The sequence below is a fragment of the Schistocerca cancellata genome, chromosome 1, assembly GCF_023864275.1.
Source record: "Schistocerca cancellata isolate TAMUIC-IGC-003103 chromosome 1, iqSchCanc2.1, whole genome shotgun sequence".
In the NCBI taxonomy this organism is placed as follows: domain Eukaryota; kingdom Metazoa; phylum Arthropoda; class Insecta; order Orthoptera; family Acrididae; genus Schistocerca; species Schistocerca cancellata.
In genome coordinates, this window is record NC_064626.1 from 277,285,232 (window position 1) to 277,312,570 (window position 27,339).

The window sequence follows — 27,339 nt, forward strand, 5'->3', positions numbered from 1 at the left end:
TGGTATTTGGGGAGCAAAATAACTGATGATGGTCAAAGTAGAGAGGATATAAAATGTAGACTGGCAATGGCAAGGAAAGCGTTTCTGAATAAGAGAAATTTGTTAACATCGAGTATAGATTTAAGTGTCAGGAAGCCGTTTCTGAAAGTATTTGTATGGAGTGTAGCCATGTATGGAAGTGAAACATGGACGATAACTAGTTTGGACAAGAAGAGAATAAAAGCTTTTGAAATGTGGTGCTACAGAAGACTGCTAAAGATTAGAAGGGTAGATAATATAACTAATGAGGAGGTACTGAATAGGATTGGGGAGAAGAGAAGTTTGTGGCACAACTTGACAAGAAGAAGGGATTGGTTGGTAGGACATGTTCTGAGGCATTGAGGGATCACCAATTTAGTATTGGAGGGCAGCGTGGAGGGTAAAAATTGTAGAGGGAGACCAAGAGATGAATACACTAAACAGATACAGAAGGATGTACATTGCAGTAGGTACTGGGAGATAAAGAAGCTTCCACAGGATAGAGTAGCATGGAGAGCTGCATCAAACCAGTCTCAGGACTGAAGACCACAACAACAACCTGAAACATCAGTACTATAAAATCTAGACCACCTCTTAGTCCTTTTTTTCAAACTTAGAGAGAGAGAGAGAGAGAGAGAGAGAGAGAGAGAGAGAGAGATGTGGGGAGGGAAGGAGGAGGGAGTGGGAGGTGTGTTATTTTTGGTCCTGGCAGAAGCAACAGTCTGGACTCTCAAGGCAGAATTCTGGAAACCCTACTCTCTCTCCATTGGGCCTCAATACCTCAACTACTGTGCCAATGCAATTAGTCATTTCTGTCAACTGCAGCCATTGTATCATTATGGAGATAACACTCAAAATCATAATTATTCCAACAACTATATTTATTAGTGAAACCTAAAATTTTGCATTCATTATGATCAAACAGTTGAATGTTTTCCAGCAGAATCACTGACATTTTAAACCAAGACAATATACAAGATGCGGAGGTACTATCAAGACATAGATCAAAACCTTTCTCTGCAAAAGTGACAGGGTGCCAGATGCAGCTAGTGAGACACATCCAACACGAGCCTGAATGTTGGATGCTACTTGGAAAGGAGTTGAGGAGGACAGGGAAGAGGGATCAGAAAAAAAGTTTCAAGTATAACTGTTTAAACAGTGTCTCAGAAATTCGTTACTTTCTGTCATGATAAGCCTGCATACAAGCCTGTAATAAAGGCAGATGGTCAGGCCTTGTTGCACAGTGGTTTTTTGCATTGGACCATATGATGGTGATGACTGCAGATAGCAACACTAAATCAGAAAAAAAATTATAACCTCTCTGCTTCCTGCATGTTGTATATGGTACATGGAACTGCTGACTTTTATCTGCATACAGAAACCATCTAATGTCAAAGATATCAGCACAAATACTTTGCTCACCTTTCACAAGGTGCCATTACCAACTGCAACAAGTTTGAGTGCTCTGTGTCGCCAATTGCGTGTAACAGAAATTTTATAGGGATAAACACATTTTCTACAAGTGGAACTGAAGAGAATAGACAATATCTACTGCCTTTGGATGTGAAATAAAATGACACTAAGGGTCATACTAGCTGGTACTACCTTGGCTAGAAATTTACACTGATACATTTATCCCAGACAATGCACAAGCAGAGAGAGACAGTTTCACTACTTTATTTTGTTCTTGTTTGGCACTGAAAACTTCCTTATATGGCAAGTAGTGATCTGTCATTGTACCAATAAAATATCTTTCACCAAAAATTTTCCATTATTATAAATATTTCTTGTTAGTCCTTCAATATGATACTGGAAAGTCCTGGGTGGAATACACACAGAAGCAGAAGCACGGGGAAAACCACACACCCTATGGTTGACAGCGTGCTCAACAAATATGTAAGTTGTTAATAAGCTTTGGTGACACCTTTTGTCTGAGGGAGGGAGGGAATGTCCAACATTGTCCCGGTGCTGCTGCTTCAATTGGGTTGGGACAATGTAGGCCTGTGTGTGTGTGTGTGTGTGTGTGTGTGTGTGTGTGTGTGTGTGTGTGTGTGTGATCTAATGACTTATTTGACAGGTAGAAAGGAGAATGAAGTTGAATGACAATAATACTGAGCAATTCCAGTTTTTTGGTTCTTCTTGTCTAGGGCACTTTTAAAACTGATAATGTTAATTGTAGAGTATAAAGTTTATTTATACTCAAATTCTTTATGTAACTCTGAAGCTCAAATTTTACTTCAATAACAACATTTTACTTGTTGCTCAGCAATTTCACAACTATGGCCATTGATATGAAAAGTTGCTTAAACTACAAGTAACTGGAATCACAAATAAATCTATTATTCGAACTTACATACTATGCAAACGAATACAAGCCTTACTATATTAAATACCCTGGTAAATGTTGATCAAGCACATGTTGAGGAAGTTTCTGTAGAAGTTTGACAGATGCCAAGGCTACTGGAACACGTAAGACGTCCTCCTCATCTTGGTCTGGACCAGTTTGTCGTCGATTTAATTTATGTAAAGTATCTGCTACTGATCGCTGCCCAATTGTCCGTTGTAACTGTGGAAGCAGGCTGTTGGTAATTGTGCTGACCACTCGTGATGCTGCTGACTTTGGAAGTTTTGCTTCTTGGTCAACAGCAAATGTCTTATTTTCAGGAATTCCAGTTTCAAGTTCCATTTGTTCATTTTCACAACTATCCAGCAATGTATCTAAGTCCTTCTCCATTACAACTTCATCTGTTTTCTCTGTAATTGGAAAAATTTCACCAATTCTTTTAAAATGTAATAATTCGCATATGAAAGTAAAACATGTTATATACACATGATAAGCAAATGTAATGTAAGAAAAACCTAAGGTACAGAACAGGGGGATAAGAGAGATATCAAAGACAAATGGAAGTGTGATTTAAAAACAGTAAAAATTAAAATTTTCAATCTCAAAATAATTTCAAGGAAAAAAACCTACTCTCTTCTCCATTACTCACTGGCTAGCTCTTGGACTTGCCCAAACAATTTTTCTTAAAAACTAGGAGATTATTGAGGTACTGTTTACATGTACTCACAGCATGACAGCTTTAAAAGTCTCACTCACATCATTACCATTTTTTACGAACTGAATTTAGACTGTGATCTGGCTCTGAACTTTAATAAATCATTTAAACAATTTTAGCAACTAGCCCTAAGCTAAAGTATTTTCAGCGAGAACGGCACTCAAGTTTTGAAATCCATTAATTTGTTTTTGCTTCTTGTTACTAACTATCAGTTCACTAATGTTCCACTGATGTCTTCCCATTCTTTCTGAATGGTGATAAGGCAACCGAATGTAGGTGTGGCACAGGACCTGGGCAGCTCTCTTCAGTTCATTATGAAGATATCATCTGCATAGAGCAAATACACAGTCCTGTCACATTAATGTGGTCACTTGCCAAAAGCTTACAAAATCACCTTTTTCAGTGCGGACATGCAGGAAGAGCATCAGTGAGGTTCTGGAAGGTATGGCAAGGATGTGGAGCTATGCCAACTCCAGTGCCATTGTCAGCTGCAAAAGGTTTCTCTGCTGAGAACCCATGGTGCAAACAACTTGACTGAGGGGAGCCCACAGACGGTCATCTGGGTTTAAATCTGGAGAGATTGGCAGCCAGCAGAATATGGTAAACTCATCCTCGTGCGCTTCAAACCATGCACGTACACTGCGAGTTGTGTGACATGTTGCATTGTCATGCTGGTACAGGCTCTTTTGACGAGGAAAAAACAAACTGTACATAGGGGTGGGCATGGTCCCCAAGAATAGATGCATATTTGTTTCCATAATAGTGAGCTAACCTAGGGAATGCTGCGAAAGCATTCCCCAACCATAACACTCCCTTAGGATTGGACCCTTTTGATGATTGTTGCAGAACCATACATGCCAATGACTATTTGCCCAGTGTAGCACAAATGTGATTCACCTGAGAAGACCATCTGACACTACTCAGTGGACATCCAGTTATGGCACTGGCATGCAAATTCCAGCCTTTGTTGCCAAATAACAGCATTCAGCATGGGTGAATGAACCAGGTGCCTGCTGTAGAGACCCATATGCACCAACATTAGCTGAACGGTCATTAAGGAGACACTCTTGGTAGCCTCCTTGGTTTATGCTGGTGGTCAGTTCTCAACAGTTGTACATCTAGTTGCCCGTACACATTTCCACATCTGTTGTTCACCCCTGGCATCCATGACCCATGGTGCATTACAGTTGCCACAGTTTTGGTTTTGTATAGCATCATTTTGCATGCACAGTATATTTTAACCACGGTGGCAAGCAAACAGTTTCCAAACTTAGCCATTTTGAAAATGCTTCCACCCTTAGCCCGAAAGTCAATGATCATGCCCTTTTGGGTATTAGATAAATCACTCTGTGTCTGCACTGCAACAACTGCACTGTTTGCTGTGTCTTCTCAACAGGCTAAACATATCCTCTACTGCTAGTGCTGCCATTTGCAGTATGTGTGTGATTACTGCATGTTGATGCCGAACGTAGGCGGCAGTCACATTAATGTGAATAGACTATGTACGCACAGTACATTTTTGTGTTTATTGAAATGCATGAAATTTATTTTCATGAAAGTCTCTCATGACCTTCTCAATTGCTACATTAGACTTCTTGCCTTAACTCTGAGACCATTTAGAAACTTTTAATCACTTCATTGCTTAATTTTCCTCAGCCTCTCTCTCTCTCTTATTTCAATAAATCACAGAAAGGAAAAAAAAATTACACTGCAGCTACTACTTATAAAGTATTTTGCAGACTGATTTTAGAGCATTCTATCAGTATAGTTCAAATACTCATACGACAGATTTTGTGTTTGAGCATGTATAGCTGAAGAAGTGGTGGTGTCAACTCAGCTCCGGATCTACATTATTTCTGAACCGGGGCAAAAACTCGATAGTGACAGGCCCCCCCTCCATCCTTCAGCATTTGAAATACGACATCAGAATTTTCTGCAAAATTGATTTTTCAAAAATATGTTCATTTTGTAGTGCATATCTTTTTGAGAGAAGTTTGATACACAAAAGTTCGAGGAAATGTAAAATACGTTATTTGGTCTTACATGAACCAAAGTGCAGTGCACCAAGCCTCTTCACACAGCATTCTTCTATCACACGTGGCTGTGTTTCACTCTGTCGAATTCAAATTTGTTTGTGGTAAGGGTCTATGAGACCAAACGGCTGAGGTCATAGGTCCCTAGGCTTACACACTAATTAAACTAACTTAACCTAACTTAGGCTAAGGACAATACGCACACCTATGCCCGAGGGAGGACTCGAACCTCTGACGGGGACAGCCGCGTGGACTGTGACAAGATGCCTCAGACCCTGTCGAATTCAAACATGTTTATTTTATAATGGAAGCCATGAGACCTATATTCATGAGAGCAGAAATGAAAATGTCCTGTGGATCCTCTCCTGCTCCCAGTCAGCCAGTCTTATGTCCTACCCACTATTAACAAAAACTCACAATAAATAGTAGGTAGGATTATTTGTAACAGGGAGAATTAGAACTCTTCAGAAAATCTCTTTTGTGTGGCATAAAATTAAATATAGGAAACATAAAATGAATAAAGGCAACAGACAAGCAAGACAGTACACATTCCTTCAAAGGTCGTAGCATTTTTCCTCTCTAATCTCACTACACCTTTACACAGCTTGCTTTCCATTCTGTCAATTAATCTATTACGTCATTAAAGTTCATCAAACGTTTTGCTACATGAAAAATCAAAATATCACTGTCTAACACCGAAAAAGCTGTTAATAGTACCAAAGACTCAATTGGTTTGTCGATTTGATTATGTCTACTTTGTCACCGTCTGCCAAATAAAATGAAACACACATTTATAATATTACAGCAATTGTAACACATGCTAAATAAGCAAGGCTGTTTTGGTACAAGTGGTCATTTTTATCTACGTCATTTACATAAATGCCAATGGCCTTGCCGCAGTGGTAACACTAGTTCCCGTCAGATCACCGAAGTTAAGTGCTGCTGGGCTGGGCTAGCACTTGGATGGGTGACCATCCAGTCTGTTGAGTGCTGTTGGCAAGCGGGGTTCACTCAGCCCTTGTTAGGCAAACTGAGGAGCTCCTTCATTAAAAGTAGCAGCTCCAGTCTCATAAACTGACAAGGCCACGAGAGCAGTGTGCTGACCACATACTCCTCCATATCTGCATCCAGTGACGTTTGCAGGCCGAGGATGAGAAGGCAGCCGGTCAGTACTGTTGGGCCTTCCAAGGCCTGTTCAGATGGAGTTTAGTTCATTTACATAAATAATACGACAGAATATAATTCACGAAGTCCCAATATCAAATTCCTATTAGGCCTACTACAAGGAAAAAGTTTTATGTTAGGAAATAGTTTCACATTGCATTCATACACTCCAGTTTCTCAAGAATGACATCAAAAAATAGTACTATGAGATTCATGTATAAATTTGGAATCATCATATTCTTCCTTATCATTTTTGTGGGATGTCCCTATTTCTTCTCCTTCTTCGTTCTAACAAACAATCTTGTCATCACTAATTGTGCAACTATTCCAGCCATGTCAAAATTCCATTTTCTTGGATACACCAAGAAGATTGATATGTAATTTTTGTTACTCATTATTCCTATTAGTTGTTTCTTTCCACACTGGTAGTCTGAAACTAAGGATTTAGCTAATAATTATAATAATGCTGATCATTTGCATACCCAGTCAATCACAGAAACAAACAGCATCTGGCATTCACCCGTCCGGGCTTATTTGGCTCAGCTCATATAGCCCCATACCATTTTGTCTGCGGGAAAGTTTTTTATTTCTTGGTGCGATGGGGATTCCCCTGGTAGAGACATCATGTACACTATGCACACATCCAAAAATCAACTTAGAATGTGTTCAAAAACTGGCAGCGATGTGTTTCAAAATCATATGAATAATTGGATGTTAGACACTTGGTGAAACAAAGTTTTTTCTTTAAAGAATACGAACTTGGCACCCGCTGAAATTGCCGCCTGGGGCAGATACACCGGTTTCCAGTTGTACAAGTAGAGTATCTACCTCAGATCACAGTAATGTTCCATCAGCAAACATAAAAAAGAATACATGCACCATGAAAGAACATGAAAAGACAAAAAATGAAATGATCGTAAGGCATTGTTGGCCGGGATGTCCCATGTGGGGGAATTCGGCCACTGTATTGCAAGTCCTTTTTAGTTTACCCCACTTCAGCGACTTGCAAGTCAGTGATGATGAAATGATGATGATAGACACACAACACCCAGTCATCTCGAGGCAGAGAAAATCCCTGACCCTGACGAGGATCGAACCTGGGGCCCCGTGCACGAGAAGCGAGAATGCTACCTCAAGACCACAAGCTGCGGACACGTCTTTTCATTACTCATTACATCCAGTAATGAAAAGACAAAACAATGGTAACAATTCCTAAAACTCCTTAATTATAGATTCATTCCATGGGACATATGAACAACAGATTACACCCAAATATCCTGCTGACCACTACAAGGGCTAGTGGCTCTGTGCAGCTTAATTTATGGACATGTACTCTTTCTGGTGGCCATCAAAAGAACATCACAGTAACCTAGCTATGTACACTATTCGTAAACTGCAATGAATTGTTTGCATTCAAAATGGAGCAATAATACTCTGAAACTGGTCTGCATAATAGCATGTTTAGTATAAGTATGAAGAAATGTTTGCCTTATAAAATGGAAGACTGCAACTGTAGGTTCAGTGCATTTCACCATAATGGGAAAAAAACCCCATGAGAAAGACAGACAAGCTTTTCCTGAAGCCCAAAATTCTTCAAGGTCCTAATTAAACTGTTGCTAAGGATGATGTTTTCCTTCTGAAGGTCTACCAGAAATTTGTGTACAGTTTACTCCCAATTATTCAGGGTAATGTGGGGGAGAAGGTGCACAAATAATTGAGATATTTTCAAACATGTATTCTTTGTTCGATAAATTATCAAAATTCCATGCACAAATATTGTAAGCCTGTTTATTTCTAAGAATAGTCTGTGTTGTTGGTCTGCTTCTGAGAGGAGGTGACTTACTTCCCCCCCCCCCTAGAGCATTTCAAATTATTGTTGCAAAAATAATGCTGTCATATTGAAACCCTCGCTGGCCCATATAATCTAGAAGAGTATAAACACACTGCAATGTAGTACAATGACTGACAGAGTCACTGCCTTCTTTCCCACTTTCACAATCATTTTCCTCTTCTCAGTTTTATTGTGAAGCAGCAGTCCAAATTTTGGCATGACATTTATACTGGAACTGGGTTCACATGCATTGATCTTTAGCCATTCATTCATGTTTTCTTCGCTGACATCTTCAAAACCATTTAAACCCATTGTCATATTAATTATCTGTGCAGCTGATATTTCTTCATCACTGAAACCTTGAAAATCACTTTCTTCTATAGCTGGAAGAATTTTGCTCCACGACTGAACTAGTGTATGTGGCTTGAGTTCCTGCCTGGCATCAGAAATCTTGTGCATGGCACCTAGAATAGTCAACTTCTTCTGGAATGCCACCAAATCATCCTCGTCAACTAATGTTCTCAGTAGACCAGTCCAGTAATACCATTTTACTGATGTGATTATGCCTTGGCCACTGGCTGTATAATGGCAGTCACATTACAAGGTAAAAACTTAGTTACGATGAGATCATCATCAGATAAGATAACCCTCTCATCGGGATGTGAAGGGGTGTTACCAAGCAACAGAAAAGCCTTCTATAGAAATCCTTTCTCTTCTAGATATCACCAAACTTGTGTACAAAATGTGTATGGAATTAATTTTTGAAAACTTCTCTATCCACACAGGCTCCTTTTCAGCTGTAATAATGCACAGAGAGATCGTTAGCTGTTATATCGTCGAGTGTTCAGGTTGTCTCTGATTTTCAATCATTAGTAGTTTTACTTCGTGGTTCCCAGAAGCATTAGCGGTGCACAAAATTGTAATATATTCTTTCGACAACTCATGTCCAAGGAGCATAAATTTCCCTCTTAAAAGCAGGAGTTCTGGTTGATTGACATTTCCAATACAGACCACTTCCCGGAAGGAATCAACAGCTGCAACTTTTGAACTAAGTCGCTCTCTTTGCATAGTAAGTTCACAAATCGTGTGACGCTGTTTGAATTCATTTAGCCATCCAGATGAGGCATTAAATTCTCCCTCAAACCCTAGAGCTCCATGAAAAAATTTAGCTGTTTCAGATACCGTTGCTTCTGAAACAACACCTTCTGCTTGTTTTTGGCTAAACCACTGCAAAAGAGCAGTGGTTCTAGTTATGCACCATCTGCATGAAGAGATCTACATTTGGTCAAATAGATACTGCAAAAGACCAGTATGTAATTGATCAAATGTAGATCTCTTCATGCTTTTTTGTGCTGATGGTCCATAACTAGAATCGAGTTTCCTGACAGAAACTTGCATTTTCTGCTTATTGTTTTTAATGACCCAATCATTCAGCATTCCAAAACCATACTGAGTACTTAGTTTCACAGCCATTTCCCTCTTCTGAAATCTTTCAACTAATTCTAATTTTTGTTTTAATGTCAACCCACATTCCTTTCATTTATAAGTCATCTCTTCTACAAATTTCTTTTAACATACACATATGCCGACTAACATAAGAAAACTTAATCTGTTTTCAATTTACACAGAACAGGCTGGCCAATAACAATGGAAATAGAGCTCTGTTGTCAAGTGGCTTAAAATAATGGAAATGGCACTTACTGTCATGCAACGGGTTGTTAATTGCTGTTTCCTAGAGAAAAATATTGCATATCTTCTTTTTAATTTTTAAATTTTTAGATGCGTGTATAACCTGCAAACTAGATAAGCTGCACATGAATAATTGGGAGTACACTGAACTTGCAGATTATATTCATATGCCTTGTTACATATTTGTCTTCAAATAAACATTTGATCAATGACCAACCATCCAGAACGGAAATCACCTATGTATCCTCCAATTATTTTTGCTACAAGGGGTTCAGTTGGTCTAGAAGGAATTCTGAGAAGATCTTGTGGCAAATGTGACAAGAATAGAGGCACATGCGTGTTAAATACGCTATTTTCCCCATTCTTGTGTATGGGACAGTTCACTGTTACTTTATATTCGTGTTGTAATATTAGTTCTACACAAACTCTTTGCTTTTATAAATTTGCAATATTTGTTCTACATAAATTTTTATAAATTTGAAAAGACAGGCTTTCCTCTTCAACACCACAGATCTCTGCCAAAATTCCATAAATACAGAGTTTGAATTTCTTTAAAGCGGATCAAATACCATTTCTGAAGACTTGAAGACTGAAATGGGCTGTACTTGTATGAAGAATGACATATTAATGGTGGCTGAAAATAGCAATGGATATGGTTTCATCAGGGAAGAGACCAGTAGGCAGACATAGGTAAGGAAGGAGGTAGGGGGTTGGATCTGGGAGAAAGACAGTGGCAATGTTCAGACAAGGGAATGGCAAGATCATTAAGGATAGACCAGAAACTTAGATGGGGAAACGAAAGGTAAGGAAATCAACCCAGTCCTTTTCAAAGGAGCGATCCCAGCATTTCCTGTAAAGGAAAACCTAAATCTGGATGGCCATTCGGGAGTTCATCAAACCTGAGTCTAGAGTCTAAGCATTGTGCCACTTCACTCTGTGACTGGAGAAGAAAACTGAGTTGAGGGTAAGGGTAAGGGTAAGGGTAAAGGGTAAAGGGTAAAGGGTAAGGGAAAGGGTAATGGTAAGGTATGGGGACTAGTGAAGGTCTAGGCCATGGAGATTGCGAGAATGGAGGATATGCTGGAGAGACAGTTATAACCAAGATAGTTTGGGTACCCTTGGCATTTCCAGATTTGGTATTCTAAAGAGAAACAATCAGAAGTTAGAAAATTGTTCCAAAGGATTGGAATGGAGGTGGTGGACTTGCTAACAGGACACTGAGAAAGTTGGAGTTTCATGGTAGCTAGATCATGCACATGGAAGATGTCTGTGTACAGGGATTTGCCATTCATTGTGAAAAGCAAAAATTCTGTTTGTTATGGGAAAGGAACTGTGAAAAGGCACTATCAGGAATTATCACTGTCTTGGATGTAAAAAGAGAGACCAGATAATTGGCTGAAGGTCCAGGTTGACAGTATTCTATGGAAGTACTGTAACCTGCCACAATGGAACGACTAGGTGGGAGACAAGTGGATATGGGCTTGCTGAGCTCGAAGAGTAGGTAAAAGGTAGGTCTCTAACGGACTGCCAGAATGAAGAGGAAGACAGATTCAGGAAACAAATTTTGGAACGGGCCTAATGTTCTGAGGAGCTGAAGGAGGTAATGTTGGACTTATGTAAGTGGTCCAAATGATAATGTTTATAACTAGTGGTGGCAGAAATATGGTAATGACTCTCAGCTAAATACTCACTGTGATTTGTGACCATGGTGGTAGATCCCTTCCCAGCGGTACGAACCATGCCAAGAGTGGTCTAAGGGTAATGAACTGTTATTTGCTCCATAGCTCTGATTTTGGATTCAGTGGGAAGAGTTTTGAGGAAAAAAGGTAAGGTGGGACTGGAGATGAGGTGTTACTGGAAGGCTACAAAAGACTGCTGGGTTGAAGTGGTGACAGATCACAATTGGCACTCTTTAACAAAAGGCTCTACCTTTCAGCTGTCTATAGTCAGTTTGGAGGATGGCAAAGAAATGCTTCCACTAAAGTGAACAAGTAAACAAAAGCACACCCTTTTTTCACAAGTGCAACATGATTAAACTTAGGTCTGGGGTCAAAGGCAAGATGTTTTCGTGCACTGAGGCTCCTTCAGGGTCAAGTTAAGAAAGATAGGCTGCCAACTGTGTTGAGAGTCTACAGAGTGTGCTTAGAGGCAGTTTGATTTATGGTGGTTGTACAAAATTTTTGGTATGTTGTAGATAACTCAATATGGCAGGTTCTGGGTTTAAAATAAATTGAAGGATACTTTGAAGAGAGAGTCTTCAATGTACAGAGGTACTCCCAAGTAGAAATAAGAGATTAAGTAACTGAGATAGTTTCCTTAGATGCACCTGGGTGCATCGTTCAGAGTAACAGAAATGTGATGTAGGAAATTATTTTCACAGTATAAATGATCTGAGATAGGATGGTGTGATTATGCAAGACCAGAGGAATCAGAAAGGGTAAAAGTCTTCATGAAAGGACATGTGTTGACCATAAATACTGGTGTTAATGGTAAGTCAGTTGTAAGGGACACCAAGTATTAGTCAGGCTTTCATGAATACAGAACTGGATTTTTATGATAGCGTCACGAAGTTTTCTGAAAGGATGAAGTTACAATGAGGAACTTCATGGTTGGATTTGCAATAATAAAATGCAGCAAAGAGGACAGCAAATGAAAATTCAATAATGAAAACAGTTTTAATAAGAATTAACTATAACAACAGGTAGAGAAAGTGTTTACATTGTTAATATAGTCAAGGTGACCAAAAAGGAGAGATCAAAGACTTGTCTAAAACATGCACTCGAAAAGCAATCATATAGAAACATACACAGTTGAGTAGTTGTGTTTCACACAGTGATATGGAGTAAAAGGTAAAATAAAAATAAATAAAAGGAACAAGAAAGAAATCTTAGTGATGAAATGTGGCTGTAAGAACAGGGGGCTGCAGTATGGCAGCTGCTGGAGTAACTGTTACACTAGGGGACATTCAAACTGTGCAACACTGGTTCATAAGAAGATGTGTGGGATGAAGGTAAGGTAGAGGAGATAAAAGCAAGAAATTAAGAAGGTACAAAGAATGCACAATTTGAGTCTACATAAGAAAACAATGACTTTTACTTTTGACGTGCCAACACATCATTCATGTCATATGTTGTACATGCTGGAGATTTAATGGAAAGATATTGTGTGTATCTACTACAACATGTTTATAGTAACTCTACGAAGAACTGATGATGGTAACATAGTTTTACCAAAACCGGTCATCCACAATACAGTGTTTTATTGTGATCTTGGCTAAGAAATCTGTCTTCTCCTAAGAAAGACATTACTAAATGGATGGAAAAATGAATACTTCTACATCTACATTCATACTCTGTGAACCACTGTGAAGTGCACAGCAGAGGGTACAGGGAACATCCCTCTGCACCAATTATTATAGCTTTCCCCTGTTCCATTCATATGTGGAGTGCAGAAAATTTTTTTTTTTTGGAACTACCAATGTGTGTTGTAATTAATCTAATCTTATCCTCATGATCCCTATGGAAGTGATATGTAGGGCCTGTAGTATATTAGTACATTCCTAGAATAATTATTTAATGCCAGTTCTTGAAATTTTGTCAGTAGAATTTTTGGGGATGGTTTCCATCTTCCTTCAAGAGTCTGTCAGTTCACTTCTTTCAACATCTCAGTGACACTAACCCAGGAGTTAAACAGACCTGCGACCATCCATGCTCCCTTGTCTGTATATGTTCAATACCCCCCACTAGTCCTATTTGGTACACAACCCACACACTTAAGTAATATTCTAGGTTTGGTCACACAAGTGATTTGTAAGCAATCTCTTTGTCGACTGATTGTGTTTCTGTAGTATTCAATCAACAAATCAAAGCCTGCTACCTCCCTTACCCATGACTGAGCCTATGCAATCGTTACACTTCATGTCCCAACTAAATGTTGCAAACAAGTATTTGTATGGGTTTACAGATTCCAGCTATGACTAACTATCCGCAATTCCACATTTTTGAACATTTCAAGAATTTGTAAATCACTGCACCACTTTGAAATCTTATCAAGGTCTCACTGAATATTTGTACAGATCGACTGTACTTCATTGTAGATAACCATATCATCTGTAAAAAATCTGAGGTTACTATCAACATTGCCTGCAAGATCATTCACATCCAGCATGAACAGCAGGGGACCCAACGCGCTTCCTCGGGGTACACCCAAAGCTACTTCTACACCTGTTGATGACTATCCATTCAAGATAACATGCTGTGGCATCCCTACCAAGAAATCCTCAATCCCATCACATATTTTGTCTGATACCCTATAACATCGTACTTTTGATAACATGCAAAGGAGTGGTACTGAGTCAAAGGCTTTTCGGAAGTCAAGAAATACTGCATCTACCTGATTGCCCTGGCTTTTAGGATGTCATGACAGAAAAGTGTGAGTTGGATTTCACACATTTTGTGAATCCATACTGGTTGGTATGGAGGAGGTCATTATGTTCAAGATACCTCATTATGTTTGAGCTCAGAATATCTTCAAAGACTCTACAAGAAATGGATGGATGCAAGATTGGAAGAGAGCAAAATTGGCAAGATATTTCAATAACACAAATATCTTTATGTTGTTACATGTTAATGTGCTGCGAATCACCCCGTTACAGGTGTGTAGTTCCTGTTCTTGCCCTTGGTCTTGCAACAGCGGTAACACCAGATCCTGTCAGATTAGTAAAGTGGGGTGCTGTCGGGCTCCGCTAGCACTTGGATGGATGACTGTCCAGGTTTGCCGAGCACTGCTGGCAAGCGGGGTGCATTCAGCCCTTGTGAGGCCAACTGAGGAGCTACTTGATCAACAAGTTGCAGTTCTGGTCTCACAAAAACTGGCAATGACTGGGAGAGTGAAGCGCTGACCACTTGTACCTCCACATACGCATCCAGTGATGCCTATTGGCTGAGGATGACATGGTGGTCAGTTGGTACTTTTGGGTCTTCTGAGGCCTGTTTAGATGGAGTTTATAGAGTTTATTTTAGCGTTCCCTTTCTTCACTTTTGTTTGTTGTTCTTTTTATTGACAGGATACAAATGACAAACAATTGCTTCATCAGCTCTACAGAATACGCACTGAAAATAAAATCTGCCCCTACGTAATTGTGGCAAACTACTGTTGGTGGACGGAATTCCAGTATCTCTGTTGGTAAACTGCCACATGTAGTTCCACATAACGTAGATTGCATCATATTCAGCCATCAATTCATACTTTTTAATCCTCCAGATTGTACGGTTTAGCAGTCAATACAATTACGTACACTACTTACATCTCCCTCCCCTCACATGCACAACAGTAAATCTCAACTGCTTAATAAATTCACAGAAATACCAGAAATTGAAAATACTGCTTCAGTTGTAAATTTATTTTACTATCATGACCAGTTTTGGGCTCTCATAAGCCCATCCTCAGATGTCGCAACTGTGCTGTGGTCCCCTAGCAAACTGCACCTAGTACATGTCCACCACGGTGCTCGGGGGCCACAACACAGTAGCGACAACTGAGGATGGGCTTATGAGAGCCCAAAACCTGTCGTGATAGTAAAAGAAATTTACAACTGAAGTGATATTTTCAACCTCTGGTATAATGCTCAGTTGCGCATATTCTTGCAACAGGATTGTTCCTTCACAGAAATAGTTGTGTACAGTGGCACTTACACATGATGAGACATAAATGGAACAGCAGTCTATAAAACTATATTTAGTTAAAATTTTCTCTCTTAAGCTAAAAACTAATATTTAAACACAACCTTCATCAGATGACTGGTGTTCCGAATGAATAACACTGTCTTTCTCAGCCTCCTCATGACCTGCCGTTAGCACTATTTTGTCCTTTTCATCACTTGCTGCACGTTCTGCTGCATTTTCAAGGCTGCTCATTTTCACATCATTTCCTGCATTGTTCACAGCTCTGTCAAGATTAAAATGGAAAGCATCCAGAATTGCTATGATGATTCGCACCAGCTGTCTTTGGAATTCAGCAGATACACGCATCTTTCCAAGATAAAACCTAAGTACAGTCTCATACTGGTGCCAAGGAAGAAGACGACAAACCATGCCAACTGCCTGAAATGCAAAGTATCATTAGAGAAAATATTCACACAATTATAGAATCAAAAGTATTCTGCAAATCAAGTACCTGAATTGCAGCATCAACAAGACTATTTTTGTTGGCAAACTTTTCTGAACAAAGGAAAAGCGATGCACATGGAAGAATAAAATGAGTCAATGTCCGAGGAGTTGGTGGTTTTACAAGGCCTTTTGCCACCTCACAGAACCTGAAATAAAGCAGATAAAAGGCAGATAATTACAATATTTGCAAAATATTGAATGCTACTGCTAACACTGCACAACGCAGAAAGTAATCACTTACTTCAGTAAAGCTCTTGCTTTCCTGTGACTTTGCAAATGAACTATATTTTCAAAGAAGTCCACTTCTGGATCTGTCTTGCTGCTTAGCTTGGAGAGGTCCCGTAAAACTGGATGTAATTCTTCACACTGCCTAGCCTAAAATTAATTGCAACACTTAGTATGGCTGAGGCTAAAACAAGTAAGTACACACCACATGCCAATGATGGCCCTTTCGTACACTAGAACGTGGGGTAATTGTTTTTTGAACCAGCATTCAAATGAGGAACAAAATTTTCTACTCCATTGTAATGTTGTATATTCATGGCTGAACACAGAAAACAATAATTCAAATTGCTTCTATGAGCCTTCTTGTTCTTTAAAATAGGTCCAGTTCCAAGCCTAAGTACAATATACAGAAGCCTTTCTGGTAATGCATAACACAAACTCTGCTTCTGAGAGATTAATTTCTGAAGAGGGCATGGAAAATTTATGTTATGAAACTGATCTTTGTGCCATACATCTCAGAAATTAATACAAGATTCCAAAATTCTGAGAGGAATACAAAGAAAAAAAGTAAAGACAATCTCTCTGCATATAGTGGACACAGCGAGTGTAAAGAGGCATATAAATGTGAACTGAAATATTGTAATGAGTAGAGTAAAATAGGAGATGGGAGAGGGAGTGAGTGGTAAAGGTACAGGAAGGGCAAGCCTCAACAAAAAGGATAATATGGGAAAGGACAATGGTCCCAGAGAGAGATCCGCACCCTGCTATGCACAGAGATAGTAGCTTGTTATACATAGTGAAAACTGGTGTGAGATTAGAAGGGGCAGGGAGGATAGAAGGAGTTTTAGAATACAAGAAAATGGAGACCACGAAAAGAAAAATGTGGCTGAAGATTCATGAAAATATGAGGCAAACTAAGGTTAGAGTCAAACTGTTGTAATGAAGGGTACGAAGGTGGTGTAAGGAAAGAAAAGTGAAGGAGGTGGGAATGGGGGTGGATGCTGGTGCAGGACAGCATGTACAAACATTTTTGCCCAGGGATACAGCAGAACTGACGGAAGTACAGTCCCACCTATCCAATTCAGAGAAGCCGGTATTAAGGAGGGGGTGGATGGGGCCAGGGGTGGGAGGGGGGGGGGGTGTTGTTATGATATGGATTGTGATGTATCCATTAAGTACAGCACAGGTGACTTCAATGCACTGTCAATTTATAACTGGAACTGTCTGAGAAGTGTAAACTCCTGCAATTCTGTCAGATGTCTTGGTAGATCAATCGATATAATTATGTTCGGTGAGGTTGCTAGGTGTGGCACAGAAGAATACATCTGCCAGGACAAGGTCGTGTGGCATAACATCCATGGCAGATTTAAGGGTTGTTGTAGACCATCATGGTCTTATCTGTCGCACCCAGCCAAAGTTTATAGCATGCTCTCCAGAATACCAACTGACAACAACCCTGCGCTATGTGGTTTCCCCTGGACTATTTGCACTATGTTGGTATTTACCATCAACATTTGGGTAGCACATGGACTTGCTTCTCTGCCTAACACAGTACTGTCTTTGCTCACTGTTCAACTGACAACTGTTTTCAGTGAACAAATGGACAATAAAGAGTGCACTGAGTGTGATTTGTATTTGAGTGCTTCTCAGCCGAACCTACAAAGTGTTCTCCTGCACTAACAAGAGAGTTATTTAAAAAAACTTCTGAAGTACTGTATTGGTCACCTCTAGAAGTGCTTTGTTTTGTATATTTCCAGAAAAGTCATAGAATATTGCTTTCTGTGATTTATTTGTACATAACCTAAACAATGGTTTCTCATAATACAGCAGATGGGTTGAGTAGCACATATGCATTTAAACAAAACTTGAAAATGGTGGTTCAGACATAAATTTCCAGCTGTACATTGGCAATTCACATATTCTTCATAGGGCACAAAAAGATTTAAATAATCTCACAGCTGTGAAATAGTATCAAGCATGGTTTTGCTAACTTACAATACACTCCATAAGATTCTCAAAAAATACATATAGTTTCAATTTTGCACAAGTTTGTTCATTTAAAATATATGGTTGATGTATTTTTGAGGACATTTCCTATATTAAAGAGTGTATTTGCAGAATTTTAGTGCATAAGCCTGGCATTTTTAACCTATTTGAAGGCATATTTTGAATGTTTTAATGAATATCTTAAGGCCCTCTAATAATGAGATTTAAATAATCTGCAAAAAAAATTAAATATCAGATGGTTGTCTCATTAATCTACATTTGATGTTACAGTACAGAATGCAGATTACCTCTTAAAAGTATTTTCATTATTAGTGAAATGGAGGGAAACTCAACAGCCTGATAAATTTAGTACAGCTACTCTGCAAAAGGTGCATAATTTTCCATGAATCATAAATGACCTGCTCCACTGAGCTTTACAGTTCCCGTATTTCATTGTTCATCTTCCAGTCTCTCTCTTAGTACTAGTGAGTGGACACAGCTAGGAAATATCTGTGATTACACAAAGATCACAGGCAACCATTTAAGCAGTAGAAAGGCGTTTTGTAATACGTTGCGACTAACAGATTTCAATCAATAGTTCTCAGAATAAGCATTCTTCATAGGTGTATTAATTAGAAACAATTCTTTATGTCAATTACTATAAATGTAGGCCATGATTGGAAATTAAAGGTAACTAACTGTTTTGTAGAAATCATTAATAATAAAGGAATTAGGCTGTATCGAAACCTATGCGAGTTAACCAATATAATAGGAGAGAGGGGCTGGCACACTTACTAAGTTAAGGGCATGTAAGGAATAAAAATTAAAAAAAGCAGGTAAGCTGATAATAACAGTTGACAAATAATAATTATATTTACCAATTCTCCAAGTAAGCATAATGATTCATGTCTAACTATTTCATTAAAATCTTTTATCCCCTGCCTAATCAAGTTTAGGAGGGTGTCACTGATGAGAAATTCTCTTTCAGCAGAGATGTCTGAATGTTTATGACACATAACAGGTGCCAAATTTCGTAGGCAGTATCCAGCACTATCTCTAAGAGACATGTCCTTTTCCTGCAACAAAAAGAAAGTAACTGATAAAGAACAAAAAAGTACAGCCACTGTGAATAAAAATTGAATAGTTTTAATGAAATGTGTTACTGATAAAGCACTGCATTCTGGTTTTTGGTTATCAGTGTATTTAAAAATTGCTCTCTTCCTAAGCCCTCTAATTTCTGTTTTGTTTATTGATCTTATAGGAAGTAAAGCATATGACACATGGTATCATCGCGGGGAAATGCAGAAACCTAACGTAAACTAACTCAAAGTACTGAAGAGGAGTTTTTTTATTGCAGTAGTACATTTGTTCATTCATTCATATTCTGTGTTACATAAATCTTATCAGGACAGGGGGCCTTTATGGGTATGGTATGAGGTAACCACTGCACATTACTGGAAGCCTTCCATGCAGACCAAACCCTTTGCAGTCTTTCTCTGGTAGCCTTTCTTCTTCCCTCTGTTCATCTGCAGTTCTCTTTTTGTTTATCATGGAAATCTATAAAGTTGTCTAGGCCCGTCTCTTCAGTTTAATCCAACATGTTCATGATCCCTTCTCTCATTCATGAACCAATTGTCAGAAGCCTTAGGGCTTCTGTCAAATATCTTGAAAACGTTTTGTCAGTCTCTTCTCATTCATCCTCAACAAAGGCCTTTTTCTAACTGATTCTCTGAATCTTCCATTTTCCTTCTGCAGTTCTTCGTTTCCTCATAATTTATACTGTCCATCTACAATTTTTGGAACCATTATATTATTAATTATGGGGATTACTTACTAACACATTATAAATGCAGGTATATTAGCAGGAAAGTAGTGCATTACAAAAAAAAGTCATTACCCTTCCTCTTACATTACTTAGTTGCTGTTTTTACCAACTACTTCATACTAAGAATTTATACATCTCTACTGACTACAGAGAAGATTATCAACAGTCAATATATAGTCAAAGTTAAAACTTTTTTTAATATGAACATTAGTGTTAACCTGAATTTGCAACCTCTGAGTCTAAATATTATGATTAATTACAAGGATAGAACTTAACTACTATTTTCTTTTCTTTTTTAATATCTAGAGATTTCCAATTTCCTGCCTGTCTGCTGGCAACATGTTAAAATCTTTTGTACTGGACTGTAAAACTGAATTCTGATTCCTAGACAGGGATGCAAAAGCTACATTTAAATTATTTTCACTTCTAGTATTGTGGGTGCATTTCACAGTTACCCCAAATTCACTCATGCCATTGATAAAAAATACCAAAAGGGGGTGAATATACTGGCACAAATTTGTAAAAATACCAAGGCCCCTGAAGACACATCTACGTATTCTTAAGTTATTGACTTTTTTTCAACATTCTTACTGCACATTTCTCTAGCACAAACACTTTTTTTTTCACCAAAGGACAGTGTCAAGTAAAGGTTTGCAAAGTACATTAGCAATCACACTGACAGGTCAAGAATGTGCACAGCAAGCCGAATTTCGTTTCTTGGTTAAATTAGCCATGTATTGGTGCTCTGGCAGTCAGATTTTTATGTTAGAATTTTCATGTTAATTACCCCAGTTTATAGCATCGTAAGGGGAGAGGGAGAAGGTAAAAAAAATAAATTTACTGCCCATACAAAGGTTGTTATAATAAGCTCATAAATAATAACCTCTTATTGCTATTTGGAAACTCACTATTTGTATTTACAAATTAATTAACTTACTGATTTTAAGATGTGGAAACAGTTGTGAATTATCATCACACCAAAGTCAAGGTTGATTTTCCCTTCAGACAACATTTCTTTGACTCTTTTGAAACCATCAAGACGCCTGTTGAAATCTGGTTGTTCAATCCATCTGGCATCCCATGCATTTATTTCCATTAAAAGTTGAGCATTAATAACCACATCACTTTTCTGTTCCTTTAAATCTCTTTCTGCAATAGCCATTACCAAATCACAGAGAAGTTTTCGTGGAGCGGTAGCAGAGACTGTACCAAATAATGGTGCTAATGACCTGCAATATAAGCATAATCATTATGCTGCAAATTATAATACAAATAATTTTAAAAAACTCATATTTAAATGGATGAAACATTTCTTATTTTGCAGACAACTTTTTTGATTTTAAAACATCCACATTATATTAATATAATTTTAAGGCGCTTGATAATTTAAAATTAAAAGGCAAATCAAACATTTAGACTTTATATTTATTGTCTCTATACCATAAACTTCATAATTTCAGGTGGATTAAACTGTTTCCTTTACATCACAAGCAAAGAGCGGATAATCACAGTACAAAGTGAGTTGGTGCAGAATATACCCAATGTTACAGTTTCAAAAGGTCAGGCTATTACACAATTTGAGCCTATACAGTGACAATTTTCATATGAGACCCTATTTTTTTCTCTCCTTTATTATTTTTTTCTAAGAATACACTTATAAGCATACTGACAATGTGTTTACAACTTCCTCTAACTTCATGAATAAGATATAACTGGAAGGAATAATGAAAATTATTTAATATATGTTAAGATCTTCTCAGTGATGAAAACCTTAATTGGACAATATATTTTGGTGCTGCTCAAACAACTTTGTTCAGCAACTTCTGCTCTTTCTATAATTTCTAATTTTGGAAACAAATATATCAACATTATAACATAGTTAACTCCTGAATGTCTTATAGCATAATTTTAATGTGGAACTCATTAATTAGAAAGGAAACCTTGTTTGCAAAAGAGTGAGCAATGGAAGTAGTATACCGTGTTTACATACAATCATCTTGTGGACACTTTTAGGAGAACATTACGCATTTTAACACTGCTGTTCTTCACAATTGCTACATTCACAAAACATATTCTTCATAAATAATTTATTGCAATTTGAGAAAAATATTTTTGTCCTCAGCTAAAACACTATAAGGGAAAAAAAAGGACCTATCTCAATCATTACTAAAACTATCTGTGGCTCCAAAAGACAATTACAAAAATCATTGAACATTTATCCACATAGCATAAAAATGTAAAATAAGATTCCTCGCCAGTCTCAGGTCATACTCTTGGGTGTTTAAAAATGCAAAAGCTAGTATTCAGTGGAAGGGGGCTTTATCCAGCCAGGAGCCAATGAGATAGTCTCTCTTTAATCCGTCTAAAGTGTTTTGTGGTCAGAGCCTTTTAGACTGACTTAAGGAGTAGTGATTCTCCTGTGGCAGCTGGTGTTGTACCGAACTTGTTAGGAATAAGGAGTGCTACTGGCGTGAGAAGGGAATGATCAGTGAGGATGCTAAAGCTGACTGTATGATATGTTTAAAGATTTTTACAAGCTGTTAGTAGCTCTCATGATTGAAGAGTAAGCCACAAGCCTTTCCAGATGTAAGAGGCAGTCGTGTGCCCTCTGGAATAAAGATGTTTAACATTTCTGAAGTCAGTAGTTAGGGAACCTCACTTAAAAAGGTTATTTTCAAATACAAAAAAGGATGTGTTGTTATATACAGATGTTGAATTCTAATAGGTAATTTACCAGTTTTCTACACAAGCATTGAATTTCAGTGAGTGAGCACTTCCTTGATAAGCAAAAGCTTCATATCACATCATGGAGCCATTAGCTAACCAGAGATGGGGATTTAACGAAAAAGGTGGACTTGGCGAGATCTAATTGAAGCCAATAAATTAATTTTGTTTCTGCAGAAGCATTAAGTATGGTGTTCCTGTGTGGCTTTTGATGTATTTACTTTGAGCTATTATCCAGTAATGTGTAGTGCCTATTGGCAGAATTTGTTTTCTAGTACAGTAGTGGGATTCAGAACATTTCTGAACACAGTTATGTAGCTACAGGGCATTAATCAGTGTGCTGCATTTTGGCCATGGCTGCGAGTATGAATTTGTACAAAATTACCCCCTCTCTGAGGACATAATTAAGAAACGTTTCAAAATGTCTGACAGACAGCAAAACAAATTTTAAATCTACCATGAAATCATTTCTCCTGTACAACTCCTCCTATTCCACAAACAAATTTCAAATTAAAAAATTGTAAGCATGTGAGTCTGTCTTCCTTTTCCTTTTTTTTTTAATTATCAGTTATTATATGAGTAGAATGAAAGACTAACATATTAATTGTTATTAATATTTAACCGGTGTGTCATTTAGTAACTTTTAAATAGCCAGCTTCTAGCCATACCCACAAACAAAACGGATACATGGCCAGCAAACTGACTTGGTCCACATTTACGGAAAAAGTAATTTTAAAAAGTCTATAGTAATCAACTTGCGATTATGAACACTTATTGACAAAAATAATTAAAAAAATTATTAATAGTTTTTTGCTTTGCAGTCTGCAAAATGTATTACCTTGTGATGACAAGTGTGCAAGCACCAAATGCACGAGTTTCATATTTCTGCAGGTTTATCATGAAATACAAGCGAATTTGCCACTTTGCTGCATATCAGTCACAACATAACTACTTCAGTAAAAAATGAATGAACATGTATGTGCTTCACAAGTGATGAGTAGTGGGCAAAGCAAAGCCATCTGGCAGAGTCTCCACATCGATGTCATAAAGAGTACAAAGAAAAAATACCATCTTCAACAAACAACAAACCTGAGATATTTCAATGGGTGTGCAATGTTCTTGACAAGATTAGTAATGGTTGTGAAAAGTTGAATCACAGTTTCTTCAGCTGCAGATGCTTTTCTGTTAAGTGTGGGTAATAACAGTTGCAGTAAGAGCTCACTCGTCGATGGGTCATGCACCAGCTCTGATACTCTTGCAAGCACTTCTAAATCACGGTGACCAAGGCCTGCTTTTGATGACGACAGCTTGCGCTTCAAATGTTCTAGTATTGCTGGAACATGTGGCAACAGCAGGCCACTCCCATAGTTCACTGTTAACAAAGCACAGTATTAACTTTAAAATGGATTTCATGTGTTGCTGTTTAAATATTATATCATTAAACCTTCATAATGTTACTTAAAACAATGCCCATACCAAACACATAGAAGTCTTCTGTACAACTGTATGTAAATATTGACAAAGATGAAGGACGAAGTGCCTGCTGTTCTGTGTCAAATTAGAGACTTATGAATATAATAATGAAGAAACACTAAATTAATGCCTTTTTTATGCATTCATCTACAGATAAGTTGCTTAGCATTAGCTGAATACATAAGGGGTGGATCTACATTTTCTGGGTGATTTCTAAAGCTCACTTCAACTTACCAACATTTCAAAGAGAGAAGTTTATCACATGCATTTGACTGCATATTCAAGTTTACCATAGGCATTCGATTGCATATTCCATCTGTTGGGAAACATATACTTTATTTTGTTGTTGTTGAATAACATTGTGATGGTATTGAATGACTGTAGGTGGTGTATGCTTGAATACACACGAAGAGACAGTGTTGTTGCAGTTCAGTGGTCATTTAAATGGCAGGCTGAAAGTTGCATTTCTTACCAACAATTTAAAAAGGTGTACAAATAATTTGGTCACAGGTTGCACTTGCCACCAAGAAAAAGAAAGATTTGAAATTCAAGTGTAATTTTGATAGTCAAGAAAGTGACAAAGGTTTAAGCGTATTAAATGACACTGTTAAATAATACGGTAAATAAGTGTTTTGAGTTCCATTTTAACTGAATCACCCTGTAGAAATGAATGGGAAAAAATCTATGGTCATCCACATTTTCAAGGTGGGCTGTTGGACAAATGAACATAATTATAGACCTATATCACTGACTTCAATATGTTGCAAATAATGGAACATGTTCTATGTTCACATATTATAACATTTTTGAAGAATGAAAAACTCCTCTATAAAAATTAACATGAATTCCATTTACAGACACCTTGAGAAATACAGCTTGCTTTGTTCATACATGAAAGAGTTCCTAGGTTGATGATGGGTTCCTTGAATGCATAAAGGCATTAGATACACTACTGCATTGTCATTTGGTGAACAAAATTGAGCTTACAGGCTATTGGACCCGATTCATGATGAGATTTAAGACTTTCTAGTAGATGGAACTCTGTCCATTTTCTTGACAGACAGAAATCAACAGATGTGAAGGTAACTTCAAGAGCAAAACCTCTGTGCACAGCAAGTGGGCAGTTACAGCTACCTGCATCCACAGAGATAAAGATTCCATTGAAGAACTGCCACAGGATCTTGTAAACCTAAAAATGATACATAAACTGCAAACTCAATTATACTGTGGGAGCGTGGGAGTAGCCAGTGAGGCATGCTTCGTTTACTCCATTCCAGTGCAGCGGACATTAGATATAAGTTTTTACTCTTTGACTGTTAGTTCATTTAGTTGTCTTTTCCGAGATGCAAAAATAAAGTATTTTATGCAAAGCTGTATGTGGGTTTACTTTGTTGCCTACATAGCTGGTGATACCAGAAAAAATAAGAACAACTCTCGCAACTTAATACTGTACGGCAGTTTCACCAAAGATGGAAGAAGCTAACAAAATTCTGCAAGCAACAAACGACGAGATATGACGGCTAAAGCAAGAGTTTGGGCTTTTGGAGCTTGCAATGCTGAAGAATGATAGCAAAATGGAATTCATGAATTTGCAAACTCCAGTAGTAGCAGCCACACCACGAGCATACTCACATGCTGAAGATTTTTCATGCATGAACATGCTGTTGCCGTTGCAGTTCAGAGCACTTCTATTCAGGCCTACACAACCAGATGTTTGGTTTGCAATTATAGAGAATATCTTCGAGTAAGAACGTATTACTGAAGACAACGAAAAATTCATTCTCGCAATAGCAACCTGAATCAGAGGGCAACAACAATAGTCTCTGATATGATCATACATCTGCTGCTCTAACAATCGTACACCACACTTAAAATGGCGTTGATCACTTGCTGCTTGAAATTACCTGGACAGCGACTTTCCCAGGAGAAACACAGGGACAGAAGTCCATCTGAATTTTGGAGCCATTTATGCACTATAGTCGACGCAACCACGATATCCAATGAATTGTTACTGCATGTCTGGTGACAGCAGCTTCCTCATCAAATTCAGCTGATGTTGATTGCGTACGAAGCACAGTCTCTCAACAAGCAACTGCAAATAGCTGACAGAGCTTTCACTACTCTACAGTCGATGCTCGTAGCATCCGTAGGAACGTCATCTGCCACCTCTGCAACAGAGCCAATGATGACTCATCGGTATGGTTAGAAGAACTGCGGTTAAGCTATGGAGTCACAGGCTACAGACAAAAACCAGGCATCACTGAGGGGATCAGGAAACTGCAAGATGCGATGGAAAATACGGCTACTCGGTTGCATAAGTTGGAGCTGCAGACGTCCACCAGGTCCACCAGTAACAAGAAGAGGTCACACTCCAAACGGGATCAAGCTCACACCGATAATTTTTGCTGGTATCACTGACAATTCGGGCTCAAGCTACGAGATGCACAAAACCTTGTGGATACCCAAATGACAAGGGCAGCCTGCTCTAGGCATCACGGGCTGCAGCACTCACAACCGGCACCATATAAGAATGAGGATCTGGATGACAGTTGCAGGCAGCAACACGTACAGTCAAGGTAAGGCACTTGAAGGCTTCCTGTATGCTATACCTTTATGCCAGTTTGCATCATCTTGGGAATATAAGCTAACAGCGCACAGATTACAAGTGGTTGATAGACTCCTGGGCCTTAACTTCGTGATAGGCACCGGCTCGGAAGTGAGTACCTTGCCGGCTACGAGCTTTGTTAAGAGGGACACGTGGGAGCCTTTGAAACTGACAGCAGTTAACAACCCAAGTATAAACACGTATGGTTATAAAGAGCTCACGATAGATATTGGTTTATCTACTCGTTACAAGTGGAATTTTATAGTAGCAGATATTTTACAGCCGATCTTAGGCGCAGATTTCTTGTCTCATTTTGCACTCACAGTAGACTTGGCAAATAACTCTCTCACTACCGGATCAAACAGGGCCATGATAAAAGGTTTTTGGTGCAGTGTGGCAGAGGCTGTTTTAGGAGTACTCAGTAGCTCAGCTATACAGTCCCTCCAACAAGAAGCCATAAAGACTCCAGCAGTTAAACATAATACACAGATTAGCCCCACAGCGATTAGTGGAGACAAGAGCGATAATTGAGGAGATGCT

The 27,339-nt window shown here is 38.3% G+C and overlaps 1 protein-coding gene across 1 annotated transcript in view; it reads right to left on the minus strand.

Moving 5' to 3' along the window:
* The window catches only part of LOC126171255 (small subunit processome component 20 homolog), a 205,728-nt gene that overhangs the window by 98,278 nt on the left and 80,111 nt on the right, over nucleotides 1-27,339 (minus strand). The window contains exons 18-24 of the mRNA XM_049920787.1: nucleotides 23,811-24,093; nucleotides 20,935-21,226; nucleotides 19,051-19,248; nucleotides 16,203-16,336; nucleotides 15,969-16,107; nucleotides 15,580-15,895; nucleotides 2,412-2,772 (exon numbers count right to left, since the gene is read on the minus strand). Of these exons, the coding sequence (XP_049776744.1) occupies nucleotides 2,412-2,772; nucleotides 15,580-15,895; nucleotides 15,969-16,107; nucleotides 16,203-16,336; nucleotides 19,051-19,248; nucleotides 20,935-21,226; nucleotides 23,811-24,093 (1,723 nt within the window). The remainder of the gene's footprint in view (nucleotides 1-2,411; nucleotides 2,773-15,579; nucleotides 15,896-15,968; nucleotides 16,108-16,202; nucleotides 16,337-19,050; nucleotides 19,249-20,934; nucleotides 21,227-23,810; nucleotides 24,094-27,339) is intronic.